Raw genomic sequence first — 24504 nt, forward strand, 5'->3', positions numbered from 1 at the left:
CATTACTTCCCATTTTGTTTTCCTTTCATTTGGCGTTATCCTAGAAATTCCCCTCCCTCTTCATGCCTTTATAATGATGCCCCATTACGCATGGCCTTAGGTGATGCTAGCAACAAGTCTTCATATGCTTTTAAAGTCAACAAAGTAAACTCCTTATCTAAGACTTTTGAAACTTACAGTCTAGTCATTCTAAGGACTTTGTATTACGTATAGATTTTGCAGATTCTAATGGCGTTGTGTTATGTAAAGATTTTGCAGGAAAGACAACAGAACGAGAAAGAATCTAAAGAACGAAAAACAATGAGAGATTTGTTATTTGAACTACAGTTGTTTGTATCACTTACTGAACAATTGTTGCATACCTCTTTTTGGATTGTTTCTTGGTAATCATCATTGCTGCTGTTGTTGCCTTTTTATTTCTATTCAGGACTCAGCTGGAAGATCGAATTCAAATAGAGGATGGCATTTCAACATAGAGCGAATCTACTGTCATCACATGATTTTCTACCCATTGGTAAGTTGTGCATATCTAATCTTTCGTCCACTTCTTCTATCACCTGTATTCTATCTCATGTATTGCAATATTTTTATTTTTATAAAACACAACCATGATACATACATATATATATATAGCACAACATAAGTATTTAAAAGCAAAACAACAATTTTACAAATATTGTAATTTATAAGAATGCATCAGGCTTCTCTGCCTCTTTTAATCTTGGAAATCTTCACTGCAACCACCACATATACTTTATCCATGGTTACCTCTGCAATCATAAAAATCTTCCTTCTCCATTGCTTCTTGAATGCCAAAACTCCAATAATACCCCAAAAACCTGTTGCAAATCCACATGTTATGTCCAAGTAAAACCATACATTCTTTGGCTCATTAGCATTTTTGTGTTTGTTCTTGCTTCTTGTGGCTGGTGGGTTTTCATGATTAGAACAATTATTTGGCAGAGGTGCACCACAGAGATCCCTGTTACCAGCATATATTGATGGGTCGTTAAGTGTCTGCAATTGATTTCCAGCTGGAATTCTTCCTGACAAGTTGTTGTGTGACAGATTCATCGAGCTCAAAAAGTTCAAAGCTGCCATGCTCGGAGGGATTGTCCCGTTTAATTGGTTGTCTGAGAAATCGAGAGAAGTTAACGCCTTCATGTTTCCAATGCTATCTGGAATACTCCCACTCAGGTGATTATGAGACAAATTGAGACCCATCAATGAAGCAAGTGCAGTTAGCTCTACAGGGATTTCCCCTGTAAGTTTATTGCTTGAAAGGTCCATGTTAACAACCAAATAAATCGTTTTTGTATATTCAAGCTCGCTTCCTTTAATGACTTGAATCACATCCATCAGATTATACTCCTCCTCGTAACGCACTTCATAATTAAATGCATCTCTTGCCTCAACCATCCCGCTCAACTCTCCAAAACATTGAGGGATGTATCCTGTTAAGTTGTTGTGTGCGATGTCTAAAATACGAAGAGATGAACATTTGCACAAAGAATGAGGAATACCTCCTGTGAAGTTGTTTTTATGCAACCTGAGAATCCCCAATTCTGAAAGTTTATCTCCAATCCATTTTGGTATGTTTCCTGAGAATTCGTTATTGCCCAAATCTAAAACTTCTAAGTTTCTCAACTTTCCCAAGTCTTGTGGTATTTGGCCATTGAACTTATTATCATTCAGTTTTAACCATCTTAATGATGAATTAATATTTCCTAAAGAACTTGGGAGGACTCCAGACAACCCATTTGAACTAAGTATAAGCATCCTCATGTCTTGTAGATTCTCTAGACAATCAGGAATATTTCCAGATAACCGATTTCTGGAAACATCGAGAATTACCAAGCTTGTTCTTCTACACATTAACCTTGGAATTGACCCATTGAAAAGGTTGTCTTGTAGAGATAAAAACTTGGTATGTTCGCTAAATGGAAGGTTTATCAAAGATCCAATGAGTTTGTTGTGAGAGAGATCTAATTTATCAAGTATGGGCATATTCTGAAGCCATGTTGGTGGAAGACCATATAGGCTAGCATTAGACAATACCAACTCCTCAAGCATCCTTTGATTTTGCAACCACTCTGGAAATCCATTTTCAATCTTGCAAGAACTAAGTTGAAGATAATTCAGTTGGAATGGAGGTATCCACTCATTTGAGATATTAATAATCAACTTATAATTTGAAGATATATCCAACCACTGCAACATCGAGAGGTTAGCAAAATGGGCTTCCATAACCACTCCTTCTAAAGAATTTTCAGAGACATCTAAGTCAACGAGTTTGGTGAGTTGCCCAACTGTAACTGGGATTGGACCTGTTAACAGGTTTGATTGCAGATATAAATGAGTTAAACCTGTTAATCTTCCCAATGATTCTGGGATTGGACCTGTTAACAGGTTTGATTGCAGATATAAATCAGTTAAACCTGTTAATCTTCCCAATGATTCTGGGATAGAACCACTAAACTGATTATCAGAAAGGTCAAGTTTGGTAAGGTTTCCAAGGAATGTCGGAACGGGACCGGTTAATTTGTTATGAAACAGATCTAATTCTTCTAAAGATCTTAATCTCTCCAAAGCTTTAGGGATTGAACCTGTAAAACTGTTTATACTGAGATGTAAGACTCTTAAATTGTTTAGTTTTCCAACAGATTCTGGAATCGAACCGTTTAATTCATTTTCATCTGCTTCCAACACCTCTAAAGCATAGTGGGAACATTCAGACGTGTTTGATGATGGGCCTATCAATTCCCCTCCAAAATAATTTCTTGATAAGCTCAATTCCTTCAGATGACATTGTCTCCAAATCCCAACAAACTCGATGTACTCAAAGTTATTACGAGAAACATCGAGCTTTAGAAGGTTAGGCATGACAGGAATTGATGAGTTCAAACTGCTAGATGAAAGGTCAAGGACTTTTAGGGATGTGATGTTCATTAGTTCAGATGGAAACCTACCCCCAATTGAATTATAGCTAAGATCAAGATATTGTATGTTAGAATGGGTACTGGAATTCAAAGAAGTGGGTGAAAAGTGGGCACTGTGAAGTCCACAGTATGACAAATGCAATTCAGATAAAGAAGGGATCATGTTTAGCAGGTTTACAGAGTTCCATGCCAGACTAAGATTATAGTCTGAAAGATCAAGGAACGTTAAGGATGTAAAGTTCTGAAAAAAGTGAGGGAGTTGACCTTCAAAATAGTTTGATCTAAGATCCAGATGTTCAATGTTGGGAAGTATTTTACTTGAATTAAGATGAAGTCCAAGATTAGAATTAGAGAGTTCACAGTCTCGTAGACTTAAATATGTTAATGAAGGAATCATGTAAAATACCATATCAACATTGTTTGCTTGTAAAAGATCCACTTTGCTCAAGTCAAGATGCTCAAGTGAGGAAAGGCCAGAAACCCATGCCATATCATTTGACGTGATTAGCCAAGACTCGTCATTTGAAGATGAACCAAGATCAAGAACCTTCAAATTGGAGAGATTTCCAATGTGATGGGGAATAATACCACCAAAACATGAATAAGAGAGATTGAGGTAACTTAGCTGCTTGAAGGATCCAATGAATTTAGGAATCAGACTTCCTTGAAAATTATTCCCACTCAAATCCAGATGTTTTAGATTCCTTAACTCAGCCAAATATTTATTCACCTTATCACCTTCTAAGAAGTAATCTCCGTCATAGAAATTTCCCCTAAGTTGAAGGCTGACAACACTTCTGGTGGCAGCATCACAAGTGACTCCTTTCCATGAGCAACAATCACTGCCAACCCATGATGAGAGTACTTTGAAGTCATCTTTAACGCTGTGTTTGAACCCGAGTAGTGCTAACCTCTCTCGTTCATGGCAGCTTATTGTCAAATTTTGAGCACCCAGACAAGTATGTTTGGTTGCAACCAAAAACATGCTTAAGAAAACGAGATGAAGCCCCCAAATCCACCGATTTCCCATGATACAACCTCAACTTTTAAGAAAAATGAGATGAAATATGAGTTGTTGTGATGAACAAACTACAAGAAGTGATAACTGTGTAGATGGACTGGACCTAATTGCCAATGTGGAAGACTTTGCTAGTTGTTGTGGAAGATCAGTGGACAAATTGTGTCCACAAAATTGCTTCTTTCTATCATGGGTTGCCTTATATTTTCTCCGGAAATCATTAGTTTTTTTTCCCACACAATATATGTGAGTGCCTGTTACTATTGAAATGCAAAAGCAGTTCAAGTCGCAAATGCCTTTTATGTATTCATACATGGGAGTAATTAATTTCAAAACTTGTCTGCAAGTGTTCACCCATGACTCTTATGTATTCATATATAAAGCATATACAGTGATAAAAAAAGATTGACTACTTTGTTAGTTTCTTATATTAGGACAACCCTTCTCTACAATGTGAATAGATAAATAAACATACTTACATATTCTCTTTAGGACAACCCTTCACTATCTGTTAAAAATACGTAATTCAAAATTTTAGAAGTTTTAGAAGAGAAACATGCTTGCTCAACGAGTCACAAGATGGCTCGAGCAACTCTTTAATACCAAGGTAGAATACAAAAAATCCTTTATGATATCTTTTTAAGAAGAATGAAAGAGGTTAAACACTATACCAAATATTTTATCTTTTATTTTGTTAAATATTTGTGTGATAAATATGATGATAAAAACTACATCATTTAAATAATAATCTAACTTTTTAAATAAAAGGATTGAAAAGCTTTAGGTGTAAGATCATAAATCCTAAGCGTACTCTGTAACGTGTTTGATTTCCTATGCAAACTGTTTTTTTATCAGTTGACCCATTTGAGATAAACCGCAGGTGTCCATGAATTTAAAGTTTGGTTTTGACGGTTCAGTTTTAGAAGGAAAAAAACTGAAATGAATCCTATATGTTGACTGCGGCTTTCAAACCAAAAATGTAAGTCGTTTCAGCCATCAAACAATCATAGACCATTTTTTTGAACGACAAATTCCTTTTATTCCTGTTGTCGTCTGTGAGACTTGAACCCGAGACCTCTCTCCCAAGGTGTTTAAAGGCTTTGTCTTTGCCAATGACCACCACCCCAATGGTAATCATAGACCATTTAACTTCTTATTTTCTATAGGTTACATTCTTTTATCTTTATTAATTTTTTTAACATAAGTTATAATATTTAACGAAAATTCCTCAAACTATTTCTAACTAAAAAAAGCCATTCAAGTTTCATTATTGTTTCATAAATTTTAAAATTAACTGATCTAAATAAACAAAATATATAAAACACGTATATGAGAACCAAACAACAAATTACAAGATGTAATATACCAACTACCAAAGAAGTGAATACCTCATAAATACAATGTATCATAATCAGTTAAAGGAAAGCATATACCTGGTTGAATGTTGGAGAGTTGGCAGCTCGTTTTCAAATCTAGCCCGACCCGGAATGTTTTTATCCAGATTTAAGAAAAATAAAAAACTGTTTGTTTTGACCGTTACCTCGACACACTAACACAGAGGGGTGTTTTTAAGCACCTTGCATATTCAACTTCTATATTACCTTAAAATAAACATGGCATTGAATCAATAAAAAATATAAAACATTTAACTGTTTTTAAGCACCTCAAAAAATTAAAACAAAAGTGACTGGAATCGGCTTGGGTTCAATCGAAACCACCACTCCAGCAGTCTCAGCAATCCTCTTAAAATTAAGGGTTTTAATCGCTACACGTGTAACTGTTTAAGCAGATGTTCTACTCTGAATCGAAGATTAGTCTCATTGCCATCATCAACTTTCGTAGACACCTTGCCTACAAAGATAAACAAAGTTATCACCATAAGCCTTTGTAGTCCACCCGAAAGAGATGTAAAAGTGCAAAATTTTAAAGGTTTCTTAGAATCATCACCATATTCAATTGAAATCCCATTGAGAGATCTTGCAACAATTTGTTGGATTTAATGAATATCATGAAATGGGCAATCATTTATCACTAATGGGTCAAATAAAAAATAAATTAAAAGAGAAACAGGTCAAGTGGGTCGATATTCACCTAAGGGTAAATCTAATGCGTGAAACCTTATATATCATTTTATTCAAAAAAATATTGAGATGATAAAGATTTGGTTTCACCCCACACCTCTCAAAGTGAGGGGCAGTCAAAAGGTGAAGCTTGGAGTAAAACTGCCGAAAATGATCAGGTTGAAGACCAATGGTGAGGACATTGGATGTTTCGGGTCAATGCATCCTCCATCTGGTCAGAACCAATAACTACCCGGTTGACCCATATCTCAAACTTAGCTTTCCATTTACCTCGTATGTTGAGCTTTCGTCTTTACCCTCAATCTCATGGTAAGAAGTAAGAACGTTAAACAGATGCGATTTTTGCACTGTTATTATTTCCACACAAAAACAATATTTTGTTCTCTTAAACGCTTAAATGTTAATGTAAAAAGTCTTATCCTCTTCATTTTAGCAAATACTCTGTGTTATTTGAACGCAAGTGGAAATGTATATATACCTCACTGTGAATAATGAATCAAAATGCAGGTTTCTCTGCTGCATTCTATGGTGTCTTGTAAATTTTAAAGCTCCAACTCCCATAGCTTCCACACCCAATTTGTGCATTATCTTAACATGTAAACTACCAATACAACATGAAAGTTATGTTACAAAAGTCTCAAAGTGACGAACATAAATTGTATGTGGCCATCAAAATGACCGTTTGTGTTTGTAACTGGTCATACATAACATCTAGTCAAACAAAATCAGCATACTTGGGACGGCAATTATGTTAAAACATGCTAGTTTACTTCTAAAAATTGAACTCTAGCATAAAAAATACCCAAATGGTTCAAGGCCTCATGCAAAACACAAAATCAATATTAAAAGTCAATTGGCATTTGATGGAACATGTGAGCCGAAGTCAAAGAGCAACAAAATCAAAATCGAATGTCAATAGACATTTCATCGAATACCTGGTGGGCCATCTTCAAGTGAGTAAACCTACACAAGATTAAATCTCTCTACTGTTATGAACCTCCAAATCACAAATCAGTAACATCGATGTTAACAATCTGTAATTAACAAATTTAGAAAACTGAATAAGCTTTTAATACTTGTAGTCGAAGAAGCCAAAAAGCTAGAATTGAAATCGCACCTCACCACACCACACCCCAATCGTCTATTTCTGACATGACCAGACCTAACAGATTCGATGACGAATTATGAATCGAATTGGAATCAATTGTCTCTTGTTTCACCAAATAGAAGTTTATTAAGGGTCGAATTCAGGAGAATTGAGTTCGTCGTCTACAAATTGTTACTTTCTACAACCAGAAATTACGCCCTAGATCTTATGTGAAATTGATAATAAAACGCTGCTAACAGGCATCATCCTTCACCATCAACTCTCCATACAGCGGCGACTTGAAGATGTGGAGCAATTTCTCGATACTGTTTTTTTTTTTTTTAAATATAAATCTTAATTTGTTTATTAAATTAAGTTAAAAGTTTACCTTTTTGGAAAACTTGAAATTTATAAAAATTATTTTTATTAACTGTTAAGGGGGTGTTTGGCCTAACTTTTTTATCTAAGCTTATAGCTTTTTTAGCTTATTTTTACAAAATAAGCACTAATGGGTGTTTGGTTTAGCTTTTTAAACTTATGTTTATTAGCTTACTAGCTTATAAACCCATATATTACACGGGTTGAATATCGGAAAAGAAATAAATAACAAATTTGTATATAATAATATTTATAAGTGAAATGATTTGTTGTGTTATAAAATAAAATAATAAAAGAAACTGAAAAATTACATTTTCTACTATCCATATTTTTTTTAAAGTTTTTACCTCTCTTTTAAGTTACTACGCGTTATCTTATTATTTAGGGCTATAACAGAGTAACACGAAAATATAAAAATAATGATAAGACTGTAAGTGTTTTTAAAAATACACTGTAAGTGATAAGCTTGTGGCAAATGAATTATAATAAAATTCTAATTTGTAAATTAATGATATGATAAGCTATGTTTTTTAAAGAAAACAATATAGTAAGATGATATACTAATATCATCCACAAATAGTATGGAAAATATGACAAATAAAAAACTTAGGTACTTTTTTTCTTCGGCAGGAAACAGTAACAACAACCGATCATTAACCACAACTAAACATGTTAGCCGCCACAGTTACCAAGGCCCTAAGTAAGGCTCTAATTTTATATTTTGGTTATTAAAACATTGATTATTTATGCATAATCCACTTTATAATATTGGTAGTAAAGGGTATATGCTTAAAAAAATTCATTTGATCCCTTCATTCTAAACATCTTTCTAGATTTTGTAGTGTATGTGAATCAAGACATCGTGGGAAAAAAACATTTTAATATTAATGAAATCATACTTTCATTATATATTCTGGATCTTATATATGTAACCTGTAGAATTTATTTGTTTATAATAATAATAATAATAATAATAATAATAATAATAATAATAATAATAATAATAATAATAATCCTAAACTATCCGTGATAAATCTATGCTATCCTCCGATCATACTATGTTAAAACATGGATCTATGGTTTGGTTATAACCAATAATATTAGAATAAATAAAGATATAGATAAGATTAAGCATAAGTGATATTCATGTATTAACTAATTATTTAAAAGATAAAAATAAAATGAAAAAAATAAAAGATAAAATAAAATTAAACTCTTAGGTTGAAGGAGAAAATGCCACATGGCATTTATTGGAGTCTTTTATTAGAATTTATTTATTTATTTATTTACTAGGTTATCACCCGGGTGGTAACCCGGGTTGGAAAATTTAAATTACATTAATCATACGTGTATCAATAAAAGTAATGCAAAAAAAAAAAAAAAAAAACCCACACTTTTGAAGACATGGTGTAAGCAACGCCATCTGTAAAGTTCGACCCATCTCATCATTTCTAACATGTCCAAGTCAATTCCACACAATATATTCAATCACTTCCCACTTTACGTATCAATTTCATGAGATATGTACCGGTGCCTTCACTTTAATTCAACATCTAAACTAAGTTCTTTAATTTATAATTCACAATTCCTTTCAATTTGGTACAACTTCCAACACAAATGGGTCAAATAACAACGTACTGATACGGCCAAAAAAATAGAAATCTGTTATGACAATATATGAAAATTTCTCAACATAACATTAACCACCATGTGGTGCACTTGTCGTCTTTTTGAACCATTGCTATAGTTCAACTAACATTTTTGGTGCAATGTAGTAACAAACAACAGTTATAAGCTACCAAGTTTATCAAAAAACATGAAGAAAGAATGTTTTTTTGTTCGTTTTCTTCGCACTTATAGTCCGATGACCACATTGATGCTTGATCGAAAATCAGATCAAAGTTTTTGTACCTGAAAGGACAAAGTTTAGGCTATCCTCTTCGATCGTACTTCAAAATATATGCACCTTTCTTCAAAGAAGCAATTGTCTGAATGGAAACAAAGATTTTTGTTAATTTGAAATCAAAGATTCTTGTTACAAGAACACCTGAAAGTTTCTCACCTTCACAAATCCGGTAATTGCGAATTGGCGGATTAAGCATAATTAATATTATGATCAAATCAAAAGCCGGGCGATAAAGTTGAGATTCAATATCGCCTAAATTATATTTATAAGTCTTTCACAAGGCTAATAAGAAACGATCAAGTATCAGGTTACAGTTTAAACAAACCAAACTGGTGCATCAAGATTTTTGTACTCTTTATATTATAGCATCACATTTAGATAAAAACATATACCTGAAGTGCATTTTGTCATTATCTTGATTAACCAATGTCAGTATCTTGAAAAACTTGAGTAATTTGTGTGATCCCCAGAAGATTATTTGGACAATAGATGGTAAGAACCTCAATGGGAGCTAGCAAATCTGCAAAAAAGAAAGTGTTTTAGAATTTAGACCAATCAAACTCGAACCATACCTGTATGGAAAATCACCCATTTTGACCCCGAACAATTTTTACCCGTTACTCATCCCACCCATATCACCATATCTAACGCAAAAACGTACCTTTATCAATCCCAACACACTCTTGGACGCAGAAAACTGAAGATACACATCGAGCATCTCAATGACATCTCCATTCTTGCTTGGAATTAAATTACCACCAAACATTAGCAAAGCGTAATCTGATATACTTGTGGAGTCCCAAATGTATACGCTGCTGGTTTTCACCTTTTCACTATAAACCAAATAAGGAAGAGAATCACAAAAATTGGAGCCCAGAGTGCAACCACCACACCAATATTGTTCCTTGCTGCAAAACCACACAATCCAAATTCGGAAAACAAATATAAGGGTATCTCATATCTGAGTCTTGAACTTTTCATAATTCATTTAATATTCTCATTATTACCCTGAGGGAAGAACTCATGCCATGCGTAAGTTCTGATATGAACACGCATGATAGCTTTTGTAGGACCCACAAGTGGCTTTATCTGCAATAATAGTTTACAACCGTCATCACAAAATATAAAATTTGTCCAGTTAGACCAGATCTTAAGAATATGGGAGTACAGAACCTCTAAATAGTAATTGAAAGCCAGCTTAGTGATAATGAGCAGAACTCAAAAGGTTGTGTACCTGAAATATTAAAATCGATAATGTTAACGTATCTGGCCACGTGTCTCTAACTGATAGATAGAAAATAAAAACACCCCAACAAACATAAATAAGAAATAATCAAAATAAATAAAACATCAAAGGACTACACACTTAGCTGTTTGCAACAGCACAATTCTTTCGGATTTCACCGGAGGTACCCGTTTTCACCTCAATCCGACCCATTTTCTCCATGGGCATTGCAAACTCACTTAAGAAATTCTGAAGTGATCCTTGAAGGAGTTGGTTTATTAATGCCAACGTGTTCGAGTCCCTAGTCAGAGCCGAATCAGACTCGAACAATCCCCTACGCTTTAGCAATAGCGAGTAGTAGCTAAGATCGAAAGTGGTACGGCTCCCAGGATCCATCTCAACTAGTGTTGTATTGTCGTTTTGTGTCCTGCATTATCTTGATTTAAGATTGGCAGCGTATTCACTATCGAGTGTCGGGTCTTGATCTCCCACACCCGTCAAATTGTATGGACGGTTTGAAAATGAGGTATAAAGCGAGATTCCAATAGTGTGAGAACCTAAAATAACATCAAAATATAGTAAACTTCGTATCAGTTCTGGTGACAATTTTGACTCGTTTACTTATCATTAAGTTGATTCATATAAAAGGCATATAATTTAGTCAAACAAAATGCATCAAACATCTTGTATTGTAATATAACTAACCTGAAAGCAAAACAAGATCCTTTATATCAAGACTTTTATTGGCAAAGTTTTGTATGAGGGTGGTGATGTTGTCGAATGGAGCGGGGATTTCGGCTAACGACTCTGATGCAACTGATATCACCCCATCTCTTCGGCCCGTTGGTACTTTCCAAGAAGGGCCACCCTTTAATAAAACCGAAAGAAATCAGTATGTTTGTATTAGGGTCTGATTTATGGTAATGAAATATGAATTCTTACGGTGACAACGATGGAGTCTCTAGCAGCAAGAGCAAACAATATCAGCACAAGAAACAATGCCAGGGCATTCGGCTTCGAGTAAACTCTTCAATCTATCGATGAAATCAAACCCTCTACACTTATCGACTCAAAAAGCAGAAAAAGGGCATGCGTTTTCTTGCCTTCCAATTTAGTGCCAAGATAATATATATAAAACTCTACTGGCAAAATCATCCAAAAAAATCCACCAATATTTATAAAAAAAAGCCACGAATAACAAACCACAAACAATACCAAGATCAGATAAAGGGGGAAAAAGCCACCAATAACAAACCGCCAAGTGGCAAAAAAATCACTATTCCGGTATACTACGTCATCAAGAAGCTAACAACAATTAAAACTTAATTAATTGCACATATAAACTTCCAGTTAACCTTCAAATGGCAGCCACTACAGTCCATAATACGAAGATGAGGACATAATATTTATAAAAAAAATCTAGAAAGTGTTTGCTGGTTGAGCTGGACCATACTAAAATATGACCCGTTACCCAACCCACTCATCTTGCCACCCCTAATTTTAAGTAATCAAGCAATGTATATATATCCTAATATCAAGAATAATATGGTGATATTAGCAAAACGACTTAAATCTGGGGACCTTAAACAAAACAATCATGACACAACTAATAAACCCTTAATTCAAAAAATAAAAACTGGTAGAGTCCCTAACCCATACACTTGTACTTCATCATGTTTCAAATACTAACATGTGTAAACAAATTTTAAAATAGCCCGCGCAAATATGTAATCAAGCATGATGGATTACATAGGAAAACATTCGCCCAGGGGGGTTAACAGCTTGCACTTTGGGCCATATGCGCACTTTTTAAAACCAAAGATGTTTTCACCTGCAACACTCCTCCTTCGTATACCATTATTCTTGATCGAGCCTTCACCATTTCCTAAAAAGTAAAATATCTCTTAAATACTCAACACAATAATCGATATGGTGATATCTCCGGTTAGGCCTTCATGATCCATACCAATATTCTTTTTATATCCGTGTTGTATTGAATCTAGATTAAGGGACTAAACTCAATTTTTTATATTTAAATGGTCTTTTAAAAAAAATTTTGATAACCCTCGAACAAATATATTTTGATACCCAATTGATATTTGCCATAATATGTGTATAAAAAGGCCTATAAAAGATTGAAATGAGACCTTCCAAGCCCACATTAGTATTCTATTGACAAAAAAAAGTTGTTAAAACCGTTAGATGGACACCTAAGAACCCAAATTGGTAATTTAATTAAATATTTTCACGAAAACAACGTACCGGATTGTGTCCATAAAAATTAGTGTTTGATAGAGAGAGCTTGAAGGGCGTTTTTCGTCTCTTGTTTGGTTTACATACTCGACAAAAGCAAATCCTCTATGCTTCCCAAACCTTGTTGGAAGCGTTCTCTTACTTATCCTGTAAATGTGTAAGAATGTTTAAAATCATACTCACAAAAGTAAAGAGCATATAATTCTACTTGAATTGGGTTATTCAGTTTCTTATTATTGAACCTGAGATTTATTTCAAACAAATTCAAACATAAATAACTCAAAACTGCTGCAATTGACCACCAATCAACCAATATTTCAATCCATTCATTCAGGCAATATCACAAACACTTGGCATGTAACCTTAAAAACAAACATAATCACTAAAACTCACCCTGTAAAAGAGCCACTTAAGTACACACTCCTTCACCCATATGGCCACACAAACCGTGCCGGCGTTAAAATTATGCCAGCGCCACCGCTCTCCGGGCCAAAATCCATCCCTGAACCAGACATTCACTTTCCCACTTCTAAACTAAATGAACATAAACCCACAATTTCCACTCAGATCAACACCAAAACTCTATTAAAGCTCAAGTCTGACTTTCTTTAACAACTAATATTAATACTAATAATATTACTAAAAGCTCAAAAAACAACCTCATGCATAAAACAAATTCAAACCAATAAAAAAATCAAAGAAATTGAATTAAGCCCTAAAGTGAACGAATCGAAAGAATATACATACTATTGAACTGGATCTCAAATTCTGAATACAAAGGTGAGAAATTGGAAGAAGCGATGAGCATAAAACCCTAGAGTGATAAAAGATGGAAGCTTTAATGGTGTAACTTGTGGAAAAATGAAAAACCCTTGAAGCTTTAATGGTGTAAATCTCCGTAGTGGTAATTGTAAATGGATTCATAAGAAAATCGTAATCAGAACAAAAGAAAATGACAAAGAGGAAGATGGTTGTAAGATCAAATTCGAATTTAACATCAAACTGATGAACAAATCTGAACCAAAAACCCTTCAACTGAACAAAATACGTAGGCGGCCCTAGGGTTTTGAGAGGGAAGATCGAGAGAATAGAGTTCTGTCAGGGTTCTTGAATGAAAAGAATAAGGAAATTTAGAATTTTAGAACAATATATACATGGGTCAAAATCCGGATCCCGTGTTTACCCAAATGAAGAAAAAATTGACCCGAATTTTTGGAGCCAAAACTCAGATTTAGAAGCCCTATGGTGATGCCACATCATTTCCCAAGTCCTTATAACATGACATATAAGCCCTTATTTATCATGTTTATATATATATAGATTAGATATAAGCTAATTCCAAAAAGCTTATGGTAAGATGGTTTTTTAGCTTATTTGAATAAGATTATTTGAAGAAGATGGTTTTTTACTCATTTACCCTCAAATGGTGGATTAACTCATTTAAATCTGATACACACAATGCTAACACAAACACTTAAAAAGAGCTTATTAACTTGTAGAATATAAGCTAATCCAAACACTTAAAAATAGCTTATCAAATGAAAGAAAATAAGCATAGGCTACTTTAAAATATAAGCATAAGCCAAAAAAATAAAAGCTAGGCCAAACACCCCCTAAGCTTTATTGGTAAAGTGGGGATGGAAATATAAGACGAATTCGGAAGCTTTATGGGCGAAGGTTGTCAAGGCAATATATGAAAATAAAAAAAGCAAGAAACATATACCAATTGACAATAGAAAACCGGTTGTAAAATTGGGAAATGGAACAAAGACGAAGTTTTGGTTGGATAATTGGACCGGAGGAATGCCGTTTGCAGATAAATATCCAGACCTATTTAACATTGTGAAGAACAAAGATGCCAAAGTGGCGGATATAGCTATCAGACTCGATAATGAAAACCAGTGGAACATCGGCTGGTCTCGGCCTCCAAACAGGGCGAATGGGCACAATGGTCAGGTATGTTGAATGATTTAAATAACGCAACTTTTAATAATGGGGAAGATCGGTGGGGTTGGATGACAGACAAATGGGAAGAATTCTCAGTTGCAATTATAAAAGACCAACTCATGAAGCCTACAATAAGTGAACAAGAGGAACAGTGGAAACATTGGAACACATGGGTACCAGCTAAGGTGAATTATTTCACCTGGAGAACGGCAATGGGAAGAATTCTGGTAAAAAGCGAGCTGAGGAAAAGAGGCATTATGCTAAACAACGATATATGTTCGAGGTGTGGAGTAGCCGATGAATTGGTTAAACATTTGGTAAGCGACTGCACGAGTTCGAAGACTATTTGGTGGAATATATTGGCATGGATGAAGTTACCTACATCAACTGATGTTAGGTCAATCGATAAAATCATGTGCTGCATAAATGAGTAACTAGGCTCACAAGGGTGGAAGAAAATTGTGAAGCTGGTGATTCAAGCAACTGTATGGAACTTGTGGAAAGCAAGAAATGAAAGAGAGTTCAAAGGAACTGCACGATCTGATAACAATATTGTGGAAGATATTAAAGCAGATACATTTTTATGGCTAAAGTGCAGGTCAAAGTTCAAGAACCTAGTGTGGGAGAGGTGGGTGGACTTTAATATAAGAGATATAGTATTATGGTAACAATATTGTGGAAGATATTAAAGCAGATACATTTTTATGGCTAAAGTGCAAGTCAAAGTTCAAGAACATAGTGTGGGAGAGGTGGGTGGACTTTAATATAAGAGATATAGTATTATAAAGGTTGTAATGGGGGACGGGGGATGTATGTCATGTTTTGTTTTACTTTCTGTATTGTAAACTTTGGGTTTTACAGCATATGCCGGCCCTATTATATAATCATAGAATTTTACTGTTCAAAGAAAAAAGTTAAGTTTTACAATTATTAATTTAACTTTACAAAAAAGGTAATTATAAAAATATAATCTAACATATAATAAAGGACTACAAATAATGTCTGTCATTCTCTCTTTCAACCTTACAAATTTTATTTATATTATTTTAATATATTTCTTTTAATATTAATACCAATATATAGATATCACTTATCTTAGAGCATTCACATCTAGCTCCCTAAAAATATATATACATTCCACTAAAAAACAACTCCTATATCAATATATTTCCACTAAAAACAAATACTTTTTCTCTCTTCTTTTCAATTAAATAATATTTTTATATCTTTACCATCACATTTTTCTCTCTTGTTCACTCACAACCACTTTCATTATATATTAAAAAATTATAGTGGGTGAACAGTGTCCCCCTAAGTATATAGATGAACGGTAACATTTTCTCTCTCCTCTACTCACAACCACTTTTTATACTCTTTATATTTTAAAAACCTCACATACAAATTTTGATTCCAGGATGTGAATGCTCTTAATCTTTATCCTTATCTTTATCTAAGATTAATAAATAACTTCAATTAATAACACATGACATTTTCTCCTGCAATCTTTTAATACTATTATTAATATCTAAATCTAATATATAATAAATTATTAATATCTCTTGACACGATATGAAAATAATTAATTCACAAATATTAAACTAATCAAAGAATAATAAACAAACAGAAACCATATCGTGTGTTATGCGGATAATAAATAAGTATTTAATCATTAACTAGATACTCTATTAATATACGATATATAATAGTTTATTCAAGTTTTACAAAAAAATAAATTTTTATTTTTTTTACTTTATGGTGTTGTACTTGGGGTGTGCATTGGTCGGTTTGGGTCGGTTTTGACCAAAAACAATAACCATAACCGCGATGTCGGTTATTGGATAACCATAACCGATCGGTTATGGTGATTATGGTTATTTGGTTTTGATGGTTATAGCGGCACAGTTATGGGTGGTTAACCGTGTATTTATCTTAGCTAAATATAGTTTAATTTTTTTAACATGGAATAAATTGTTATTGCATATATGTCTATATTAGTATATTACATAGTATTAAAAAAATGCATATAATCTATGATATTAATATCAATTATAATCGAATATTCAAATAAAATGATATAATACATTCTATAAATTCAAATAAACATTCAAACAAAACCACAAAATAATAAGAAAAAACCAATAAGTACTAAAAATCTCACTAAAAAAATCAAATATTAAAAATATGGTGAAAAGTCCTAAATCCTACAAAGATTTATTACATGTCGGTTCGGTTCGGTTATGGGGGGTATGGAAAAAATGATAACCATAACCGACCCACTACTTTCGGTTTTCAAAAAAACTATTAACAGACCCACGGTTTTTTATTTGGTTTGGTTTTTTAGGTTCGGTTTTGTCGGTTAACTCGGTTTTTTGCACACCCCTATGTTTGTACCTATGAGTTTTTTTTCCCTTTTTTCATTTCTAACCCAAACTTTTTTTCTTTTGCAATTGAGGCGCATTGTTTTTTTTTTACTTTTAACCCAAAACTTTTCATCTTTTGCAATTTAACCTCAATTCTTTTTTATATTCAATTTTGACCACAATTCTTTTCATCTTTCTCAGTTTTTTGTTTCGTTTTAAACTTTGTGAGTTAACGCACCACAACGTGCGTGTGGGGTTCAACAGTTTTTGTATAATTTTTCCGTTTAACTGGACCGTCACAACACATCTATTTTTCTTTGTTTTACAAGTTTGTCATAACGCGCGGGTCCTGGATTGACTTGGTTATTTTTTCTATGTTTTACGTTTCAGTTGAATTACCTGCAACGAGCGTTACGTTATTTTTTTCCGTTTTTATTTATTTTTTTACGAGCTTTTCCGGTGTTGGTGGTCATTGACAGTGAGATAGCATTGATACTATTTATAAAAAAAGCCTAAAATTTTATTAAATACCTAAAAATTACAAAATTCATAAAAATTACAAAAAAACCTAAAAAGGATTACAAAATAAAAAAAATAGAGCGTTAGGTAAATTTCAAAAAGAGCAAGCTTGTCGAACGACTTCCACTCCTTGCCCTGAAACTCGATGTTCGCCACCGCCACCCGGTCTTCGTGGCTTATCTCACCGCTCAGAACGGCTTCGTAGTAGGCTTTGAAACGATCAAGCTTCGGCCGTAACTCTCGCCATTTATGTTGGCACGCATTTAAGTTGTGCTGGTCGTTTCCCACTATAATGCCCCAAAACCCAAATGTTTATATTTGTCGTATGTTCCTATAGGACATGTCATGAAATAAATAACTAGGCTATTTAACCTAGTTAAGGGTATGGTCAAAAGTATTAAATGACAAAAGTTGTGCCAATTATATTTAAGTGGCGAACACGAGGGGCTAAATTGTAAACATGCGAAACTCATGTTTTATAAAACAAAAACATAACACACAACACACACACATCATGTGTGTGTGCGTGGAATGCTTTGGAGAAGAACAAAGGGGTGTAAACCCTAGTTCTTAAAGAAGCTCCAAATTGAAGGTTGAATCGAGGCTCAAATCTATTAAGGAACATGAATTAGTGATCACCTAGACAAGGGGATCGTGAGGTATGTCTTGAAACTTAGATTGATGAACTTGTATGAAGTGGATTATGTTCCAATTCGCGAACTGGTATGAAATTGATCATGTATATGTGTTATAATCATCATATAGAACATGGATTATGCATGGTTTGGATTAATTTGATGTTTAGAGGTGAAACCCACTTGGTATGGGGAGGAGGATGACTTGAATGATCACCCATGTCCAATTCTTGATTAATATTGATGTATCATGATATGTATGATGGATTCTTGTTAAAGGAATCGAAATAAATGTGATGCTAATGTGTTTGATGTTTAGGTATGAATGATTCATGTTGATTAGAAGGAGGATTTTGATGAATTATGTATGAGACTAGAAGTATATGCATGAATTGATTGTACACTGTGCTTCGGAAGTTGTATGCACACTAAGTGTAGGATGAAATGTATATAGAACCGCCCGTATAGCCTATTATGACGATACGAATACATAAGAATAAGCCGAAAGTTCATAGGATGAATTGTTGACTTTTGAAAGTCAACTACGCATAAGGAACATGATTTGAGTGTTGTCGTAAGGGTATGATTATAGGAAGTCGTATGGTACATGTTATATTGATACGTGTTTAATGCGATGACATGATGAATTACATGAGTTAGTAAGGATACGAATTTGGTTATATGTGTTATGCTTGTTAAAAGTGACCGATGGAGGTCAAATGTGAAATATGCGATTTATATGATCGTTAACATGTATAATCGTGTATGCTAACAAGAATGTAATTTCGATGACATGAAAGTATAGGAATCATGTCGAGACGGAATCAAGCACGGAAGGTTAACGGGTCAAGAAGAAGCAAGGAAGCGGATACGAGCATTGTCGCATAAGGTAAGTGATTTCCGGAATCACTTTTTAGTTGTTTAAGTAAGGTAGCGTTATACATAATTAAGCATGATGTCTGACGTTAATTATGGTTTTGGTGGGATGCAATATATTATTTTTGCTAAGTAGACCGAACGGGTCAAAAATGAAGTTTTGTAGTTATAACGGAATAAAGTGTATGAAATGGCTACGGTATTATAACCGGGTAATGATTAGAATGGCACACACGTACGCTAACCGAGAAATGGTGACGCGGATTAATCAATAAAAGACTCGGTAGTAAGTTAGGATTAATGGGTAACCAAGTTCGTGAATGGAACTTGGATTAACTAAGTTGATTGCGTAAAATTGAATAAATGAATGAGTTTAACGCATACCGGGTATCGGGTGCGTAAACCCTAAGTACGAAACTCCGGATAATGTAAAAGTATTATGGTTATAAGGTTCATGTAAGTTTTGGGCTAAAACGAATGAGATGTTTGATGAAAACATGAACGGGTCGAATAATCGTAAATGAATAATAATCCGATAGCGCGTAAGTTAAGAATTTCCTTAATCTGGATATGGGATTACAAGTTCACATGAAAGAATGTCAAATTACGATCATGTAGGAAGAAACGGGAGGTTAAACGGGTACACGGTTCAAAAGTTATGCGCGTTTTAGTGCGTACGGACGACGAAACGAACCTGCAGAAAAAGGCAAAATCTAGAGGGTGTCGCTGACGGCCTTAGGGGCGTCGCCGACGGGGTCTAAAAAGTCAGTTTTCTTCCGATGCGCTATTTACCTGTCTACGCAATGTTTTAGCGACGCGATAAACCAAGGGCCGTCGCCAACGGCCTTAGGGGCGTCGCCGACGCCCTCCCCATGTCCCAAAAGCTGAAAATTGTTTTCTAAGTTGATTTATGGGTCGTGGTCTTCGGTATGTTAACCGTGGACTACGGCGGGTGTCCCAAACATGATTCTGATCGTTCCTTTGATGATTATGGGTTATAAATCCACGTCTAAGACCCACGTAATTAATGTATATATGTGTATATATGTGTATGTACATCTGTAGATGTGTATATATATGTATGTATGAAGGTACGTCTGAGTGTATGTATGTACGTGAAGATATGGGGAGGTATGTATGTATGTGGATGTCTACGTATGTAAGCATAAAGGTATGTATGAGTATATAAGGGTTAGGTAAGATCTTGAATGTGTAAATATGGGTATGTATGTATGTAGATGTGTATTTATGTATATATAAAGGTACGTATGTGAGTATGCATGTATGTAGAGATGTAGGGACGTATGTACGTATGTAGATGTGTGTTTACGTATATATGAAGATACGTATGTATGTATGCATGTATGTAGAGATGTATGAATGCATGTAAGTATGTAGATGTGTATGTATGAATGTAAATGTGTATGTATGCATGATTTCGATACGTTGAGGATTAACGTTATTAATAGTGTGCCTGGAGAATGAACATTAATGCAGGTACTTTATTGAAGACTCACTAGGGAATGGATATGTGGATGTAATGCTTAAAGATAGAATATAATTGAATGGGAAGTGTACATATATGAATCTTGTATATATATAATGTGTGCTAATGTTATGAATGAATGTGGTGAGTGCAGGTTTTACAAATCACGGACGATTATCACGAGGAATAGAGATCGAAGACCGGGTCACAAGATAGATTGTACGGGAATAATTGATTATGTACCTTAGCAAACAGAAGTTATGCTTATGTTTCGTAAAAGAGTTATTTTAAAAAGGACTTTCAAGTAAGCTAAGTCGTTTGCAATGAAAGAAATTTTATGGCACGAATTTCCGTTGTGACTTTTGTCAAATACGCGTTAAGGTCTTACAAGTTGGTATCATGTAACACCTTGAAAATTCATGTCCAATAATGTATGAACACGTGTCATAAGCTCTGAACATGTGAAAGAATACTTTAGAGGGACTAATGTTGACAAACGGGGAAACTATGTGAATATAAGGGTCCAAAGTGCCAACAATGGATAATTATATTTAAAAATAGCCCTACAAGATGTTTATACCTTCAAACGAATAAATCATGGATCGTACGAAGCTAAATATGAAAGAAAGTGAGGAATTACAAACTACAGGGGCCAAATGTGTCAACATGTGCAAGGTATACCTCTGAGTGACCTTTTAGCAGACCCGAAGCTTTGTAAGGGTAAATTATGCTCACTAGAATATGTGGTAAAAATTTCATAAAGTTTCGTTATCGTATGAGAAAGTTATGATCAAATTCGTGTACGAGGGGTTAAAAGCGACAACATTGAATTCTAAGGCCTTATGGATGATCTCAAAGTTAGTCAAGGACTTAACTAAGTTAGTAAAAGTCCTAAAGCCCTTAAAAATAAGGTTATAGGGCTGAAATAGCAAAATTAGGACTTAAAACCACGTTACAAAGGACCAGGGGCTGAAATGCAATTCTTTAAACTTGTTTGGCTGACAGGCCAGGCGGCCCGCGTAAGAGTCCCTTATGGACTTACGCGGCCCGCGAGAACAGCCCAGCGACAGAAAACACCTGCAGGTGTCTGTCCAGCCCGTTGCACCGCCTTAAAACCTTGTTTTCTTATACCAGGGACTTCCCCACTGGTATTTCATGCACTAGGGACAACTGGGACCATCTGGTAACAATTGTAGACTTGTTTGGCATCATATAAGGCACTTGAATTTACTATATAAGAAGACCAAAGTTGTAACCATTCTCACTTGCATTTACAACTTCTCACAACTTCATCTCTGGAGCTTTCTGGTCATCAAGCAAGTTCCCTAGTGATCCCTAATCATAATTAGGACTCTTGTAAGTGTCCTTAACCTTTCTAAATTCGCTTTAGCTTAGTTAATTAGCTAAAAGTCAAACCGTCGTAATTAAGGTTTGACTTCGTGATTAATTAAAATTTGTCCAGTAAAATCACGAACTAAAAATACCTATAAGTAGGTAATTATGTGGGTAATAAACCCTTAAAAGGGTATTTTCAGATTCCCACTCTAACCATGTTAATTATCGAGTCAAAGCTTACTTTAAAAAGTAAACAGAATGTTTATTTGCAAATTAATGTATAATTAGCAATGTAGGATACATGCAACCTGTTTGATCATTAATATAACTTGGTAAATATTATAAGAACATGTCCCAACATGTTCAACTCGACAATTTTCAGTATAGGCTCGGTTTGGAACAGAAAGTCGCATAGTTTGACTTCTGCTTTGACTTTCAGTTCTGACCCGTTTAAGCCAAGTTTAGGATTGCCTTAGAGCTTCTTTTGGACCTATTTACATGTTAGTATAACCCCCTGTGATTATACAACTTGGTCCATTAGATATCCTATTCACATGCATGTTTCCGTTAAATACTTATATGTTGACCATTATGCCCAAATGACCTTAAAATATGATTTTTGGAAATATAAAAGGGTAGACACCTTAGCTACTGATTTATAAACTTGCACCCAAAATTTGAGATTAGTTTGAGGTGTAGATTAAGAGTTATGCTCATTAGCGTAATTAGAAGCTTCTTTAGTAATTAAATAGCGTAAATTGCATATAGCCTATCTAAACCTAATTTTTTCTACAAAGCTTTGTACCTACTGATTTAAAATAATATTTTGGGATTTTAAAAGATTTTTACTAAATTTTAGGCTGAGCATAACTTACTGTTCTAAGCTTAATTCGGTTAATGCCGGTTTTGCCCTTTTGGGCTATAAAATGAGTTTTATAAATCCTATTGACCCCAAACCTTTTTCTACTGATCTAATATATTAAATAAAGTATTTTGAGCCTTCTGAAATTTTTAAAAATATCAGCTTTCAATACCAAACCCGGAAATGGCTCCAGATCGCCTTTTTAAGCGTTTTTTAACGCATAAGTATGTACTAGAACCTTTTTAAGCATATGGAGTTGAAACCTCAGTAAAATTTTATATCTTAACAGTAGGCTAATGTTTTAAACTCAGAATTTCAGTTTTGACCCTTTAGGCATATGTGAAATTACCGAAATGCCCCTACGGAGCATAGTATGGTTATAAGTAATAAATTTCACATATATATGATACCCTACTGTTATAACTTAGTAAATTAAGTATATTTACTGATTTAATCATGTAAGACCCCAAAACCCAGGTGTCTCACAGTTGGGTCCTCATTGCATAAACGATCCAAACACTTGAAAATTCTAATTATTATGATTATTATTTTCTTAATTTGAAGAACACGCAGCGGAAAACGTTTAAGTCGAATTCCCAAAACATGGGAAACATCCAAACTAAAAATACAAATTTTAATGTTTAAAATTTATTTATTAAAGCATCGTCTCCAACCTAGAAATGCCAACTTCATATACTGGGTAGCTTCATGCAACATCCAAGAGGTCATCTTTCATCCAGCTAACCTGAAATCAATCTAACGTGCATGCAAAAGTCAGCTTAGGCTGAGTGAATTCAAGTTTTTAATAATGTAATACAATAAAATAGTTGTAAAACATTTTCATCACATTGTCTTAAGTAAAACACCAACTTCTTTCAAACATTCTTCGAAATAACTTCAAACATCCAATCAAATGGGTCAAGCACAAAACAATGGGTCTCCTCGACCTTTAAAGCCAAACACAAAGTAAGGAAAAAGGACCCTTTTTGCCCCAAGGACCTCTAAACTGTGAGGGGGGGTAGGGGACTTCCTCTGCCCCAAGGACTGTTAAGTTGCGAGGGCTACTTCGGCTCACATAAGTTAACTAAACAGTTAGGGGACTTTTCGACCCAGTCATGGCAAGACCCAAAACCTACACATTCACATTCACATTCACATTCATATACAGATTAATGCAATATAATAATTTACATCATGATTATAAGTAAATAAATGTATTTATTTTATCCTCATAATTAAAATTCATCTTTTAGTGAGTCGAGCACACAACATAGATCTCCTCACCTTAAATCCAAAACACAAAGTAGGGGATAAAGGAATTTTTTCTTCTCCTCTTTCCCCAAGGGCAAATAAACTGCTAGGGGACTTCCTCTTGCCCCAAGGACAGATAAACTGTTAGGGGACTTCCTCTGTTCGACCTGGTTGTGGCATGACCCAACACATCACACGCAAGCACGTAAAAGGGCAAGCAAATAACAAATCCTCATCTATAGTTAATATGTAGATTCAAAGTAACTATACAAACATCTTAGAAGTTTATCAATAATTTAATACATCCAGCATGCCTTTAAGCACTTAAATTTAAGACATTAAATAA

General features: G+C 34.3%; 2 protein-coding genes, 1 long non-coding RNA gene and 1 pseudogene across 4 annotated transcripts; all 4 read right to left on the bottom strand.

The window, feature by feature from the left end:
• Positions 1 to 242: 242 nt before the first annotated feature.
• Positions 243 to 3329, bottom strand: LOC110872227 (receptor-like protein EIX2). Its single transcript, XM_035976476.1, has one exon. It carries the CDS (start codon positions 3100 to 3102, stop codon positions 697 to 699), a length of 2406 nt encoding a protein of 801 aa, XP_035832369.1. The 5' UTR covers positions 3103 to 3329; the 3' UTR covers positions 243 to 696.
• Positions 3330 to 5420: 2091 nt separating this feature from the next.
• Positions 5421 to 7454, bottom strand: LOC110872228. The gene is made up of 4 exons (XR_002554313.2): positions 7156 to 7454; positions 6974 to 7072; positions 6517 to 6639; positions 5421 to 5808 (listed from the first exon to the last, which is right to left on the bottom strand). It is a non-coding gene; the product is annotated as an uncharacterized LOC110872228 (long non-coding RNA).
• A 1676-nt stretch (positions 7455 to 9130) lies between these two features.
• LOC110869652 lies at positions 9131 to 12016 on the bottom strand (annotated as a pseudogene).
• A 142-nt stretch (positions 12017 to 12158) lies between these two features.
• LOC118479396 lies at positions 12159 to 14011 on the bottom strand. Of its 2 annotated transcripts, none has more exons than XR_004864770.1 (3): positions 13281 to 13431; positions 12897 to 13034; positions 12159 to 12519 (listed from the first exon to the last, which is right to left on the bottom strand). XR_004864770.1 is itself a non-coding variant. In XM_035976477.1 (3 exons), exons 1-3 carry the CDS (start codon positions 13809 to 13811, stop codon positions 13026 to 13028), a joined length of 327 nt encoding a protein of 108 aa, XP_035832370.1. In that variant the 5' UTR covers positions 13812 to 14011; the 3' UTR covers positions 12953 to 13025. The 2 variants fall into 2 exon arrangements, 1 of the variants encoding a protein (XP_035832370.1); XM_035976477.1 differs by lacking the exon at positions 12159 to 12519 and adding an exon at positions 13635 to 14011 and having other exon boundaries at positions 12953 to 13034; positions 13281 to 13421.
• Positions 14012 to 24504: the final 10493 nt, after the last annotated feature.

This window comes from Helianthus annuus, chromosome 8, assembly GCF_002127325.2.
Source record: "Helianthus annuus cultivar XRQ/B chromosome 8, HanXRQr2.0-SUNRISE, whole genome shotgun sequence".
In the NCBI taxonomy this organism is placed as follows: Eukaryota; Viridiplantae; Streptophyta; class Magnoliopsida; order Asterales; family Asteraceae; genus Helianthus; species Helianthus annuus.

Excerpts from the sequence above, each read along its gene's own strand:
- LOC110872227 (XM_035976476.1), bottom strand. The coding sequence starts at position 3,102 with ATGATCCCTTCTTTATCTGAATTGCATTTGTCATACTGTGGACTTCAC.
- LOC118479396 (XM_035976477.1), bottom strand. The coding sequence starts at position 13,811 with ATGAATCCATTTACAATTACCACTACGGAGATTTACACCATTAAAGCT. Across the intron at positions 13,422-13,634 it reads ATTTGAGATCCAGTTCAATA|TTTAGAAGTGGGAAAGTGAA; the intron begins GTATGTATATTC and ends ATGTTCATTTAG.